Raw genomic sequence first — 3,239 nt, 5'->3', positions numbered from 1 at the left:
CACTGTGTTTTCTGAGGTCCAAGGTCAACGCAGCCGTCTACCAGGAAGTTTTAGAGCACTTCATGCTTCCTGCTGCTGACCAACTTTATGGAGATGCAGATTTCATTTTCCAACAGGACTTGGCACCTGCACACAATGCCAAAGCTACCAGTACCTGGTTTAAGGACCATGGTATCCCTGTTTTTAATTGGCCAGCAAACTCGCCTGACCTTAACCCTATAGAAAATCTATGGGGTATTGTGAAGAGGAAAATGCGATACGCCAGACCCAACAATGCAGAAGAGCTGAAGGCCACTATCAGAGCAACCTGGGCTCTAACACCTGAGCAGTGCCACAGACTGATCGACTCCATGCCACGCCGCATTGCTGCAGTAATTCAGGCAAAAGGAGTCCCAACTAAGTATTGAGTGCTGTACATGCTCATACTTTTCATGTTCATACTTTTCAGTTGACCAACATTTCCAAAAATCCTTTTTTTGTATTGGTCTTAAGTAATATTCTAATTTTCGGAGATACTGAATTTGGGATTTTCATTAGTTGTCAGTTTTAATCATCACAATTAAATGAAATAAACATTTGAAATATATCAGTCTGTGTGTAATGAATGAATATAATATCCAAGTTTCACTTTTTGAATGGCATTACTGAAATAAATCAACTTTTTGATGATATTCTAATTATATGACGTGCGTGCGTGCGCGCGTGTGTGTGTGTGTATGTCTGTATATCTATATCTGTATACACGGTTCAAGGCAGATTCAAGGTTTCCAGATGTGCTGTCCAAGCTCGTGCAACATTGAGGACCATAGACGCAGTGGTTGGCCAAAGGAAACTTACTGCAGCAGATGAAAGACACACCATGCTTACTTCGCTTCAGAATAGGAAGATGTCCATCATCTCAGAGTTGCAGAAAACAGTGGGACCCTGGGACACCCATCTACTGTATGAAGAAGTCTGGTCAGAAGTGGCCTTCATGGAAGACGGCTGAAAAGCCACACCTCAGGCATGGATACAAGTTTCATGGAACTGGGGTGCAGAAAAATGGCAGCTGGTGGACTGAGTCAAAATGTGAAATATTTGACTGTAGCAGAAGGCAGTTTGTTTGCGTGTTTGAGTGTCTGCAGGCAACAGTGAAGCATGTTGGAGGTCCCTTGCAAGTTTGGGGCTGTATTTCTGCAAATGGAGTTGGGGGATTTTGTCAGAATGAATTGTCTACTCAAGCCTGAGAAGTACAGGCAGATACATCATCATGACAACGACCCCAAAACATACCCCGAAAGTCATTAAGATCTAACTTCAGCGTAAAAAAGAACAAGGAGTCCCTAAAATGATGGTTTGGCCCCACAGAGCCCTGATCTCAACATCATTGAGTTTGTCTGGGACTACATGAAGAGAGAGAAGCAACTGAGGCTGCCTAAATCCACAGAAGATCTGTGGGTAGTTGTCCAAGATAATACAGTAATTGTCTCAAACAGCTTTTGTGAAAGAACATGACAAGAACCCTGTGCTTTCTCCAGATTTTATGTTTTCCTGGCAGGATGGAAAGGCCTTTGAAATGTCATGTAGCCTGTTGTTAGTGCTATGTTTCCAAATTGACTACTGCTGTGCTTGGTTAAAATAAAAGCCTGTATCTCTTGGGCCTCAGTGGCACAGAATTGAAAACCACTGATGGACCATCGTGCAGCACTACAACTCTCCACTGAAATCAAAACAAATTATTGCGTGTAGCGGTTGGCTCCAACACTAGAATACACTAACTTCCCTGGTCAGAAATGAAGGGCTCGTGTCCAGTTTTCTGTGAAAGTCAGTCAGAAAATCAGTATTGGCTGAAATTCACACAATTACGTTCTGGTACCAAACCAAAAAAAACTTTTAGTTTCCAGTATTTAAAGTGCCAGTGTTGTGGTTTGTTTTAATCGTGTGCATGCATCTCAGTGGAGAGTATTTGAAAACAAATTAATTTTCACTTATCTCCTTGCCAAAATGGGCAATAAATGTTCATCTTCTAGCTGGGACTTGGACAGCATAGTTGTGTTTTAATAAAGTATCTTAATTAAGGACTGATGGGAGTCTGCTGCAGTTTTTCCTGACTGAGCTGGAAGAAGTGGAGTGAGAGTAATAAGGGGAGAGATAATATGTGTCTTTTCTGTGTGATTTCGATTTTGTTCAGTTATTGTGCACGTTTTTGTTGATTGTGATTTAAAGAAAGTTAAAGAATGAGCTGATATTGCTTTGAAGCCTTGCTGCTGGAAACTCATCGTCTGTCGTCTCTTCCTAATGCTTTGTCCTCCTCTCCTCTCCTCCTCTCCTCTCCGGCAGTATGGCCTTCTATCTGGAGGAGGTGATGAAATGTACCCGCTCCCTGCTCATGGTGGTGTCTGGATGGGTCCCCCGTCACGTGATTGGGGCTGTGTTAGTCTCCCTCCCTGCCATCTCTGTCTTGTCCCACCTCACCCGCAGCGTCCACTTGCCCCTGCAGGTAAATTTGTCTGTCTGTGTGTGGCAGGATGTAAATTGGACGAGAATGTGTTTGCAGCTTGGTTGATAACATGTTTGTAGTCCTGAAACAATTAGTTGAATGAGAAATTTGGCATAATATGTATACTATTTAACAATATTGCTGCTATAGCTGCTGCCAGCACTACCACTAAGGTTGATATCACTGTCACCATTACTACTAGTACTGCAACTGATTTAACTTCTGTTCCTACTCTTTGCGCAACTACGCTGCCTCTGCAGTTACAGGGGCTACTGCTAATTGTGGTAGTGGTACTATGTGTGATTTGCAAGCTATAATTTGATTTCACTAAGTAAAAGTAAGCAGAGAGGAGTCAGGCAGTTTGAAACGTTGCCCATGGTGGTCTGAAACCAGAGATCCTTGGAGACTAGCAGAGCCATTAGCTGCCATTAGCCTTGATAGGTACTGTTGAAGGAAAACTGCTAGGAAGCTTCACTAGGCTTCGTGTGTGGACCTTGGCACCAGGAATGTTGACATTTCTTCTTCTCTTGAGTCCTGCATGTCAGAAGATTGAGAGCAGCCATACTTTGCAGCGTTTTTGTGCTGTTTTGAGTCAAGGCCATATCCAGCTCTGTCTAAGTTTGACTCTCTCCATCCAGCTTTGAGCCAACAACTGCTTGCAAGATGTGTGGTGTTTTGATATCTTGTTTTTCAAGGATTTTTCAACACCCCATTTTTCTCTTGCACCCTGCCCTGTCTCCCCCCCCCCCCCCCCCCCCCC

General features: G+C 43.4%; 1 protein-coding gene across 4 annotated transcripts in view; it reads left to right on the top strand.

The window, feature by feature from the left end:
• Positions 1–3,239, top strand: part of adcy9 (adenylate cyclase 9) — a 47,667-nt gene that overhangs the window by 33,108 nt on the left and 11,320 nt on the right. For all 4 annotated transcript variants that reach the window (XM_046047091.1, XM_046047089.1, XM_046047090.1 and 1 more), the window contains exon 7: positions 2,320–2,479. In XM_046047091.1, coding sequence (XP_045903047.1) covers positions 2,320–2,479 — 160 coding nt within the window. The remainder of the gene's footprint in view (positions 1–2,319; positions 2,480–3,239) is intronic.

The sequence above is a fragment of the Micropterus dolomieu genome, linkage group LG04 (genome assembly GCF_021292245.1).
Source record: "Micropterus dolomieu isolate WLL.071019.BEF.003 ecotype Adirondacks linkage group LG04, ASM2129224v1, whole genome shotgun sequence".
Taxonomy (NCBI): domain Eukaryota; kingdom Metazoa; phylum Chordata; class Actinopteri; order Centrarchiformes; family Centrarchidae; genus Micropterus; species Micropterus dolomieu.
Note: the sequence above shows the minus strand (reverse complement) of the source record. Positions and strands in the feature narration are given on the sequence as shown.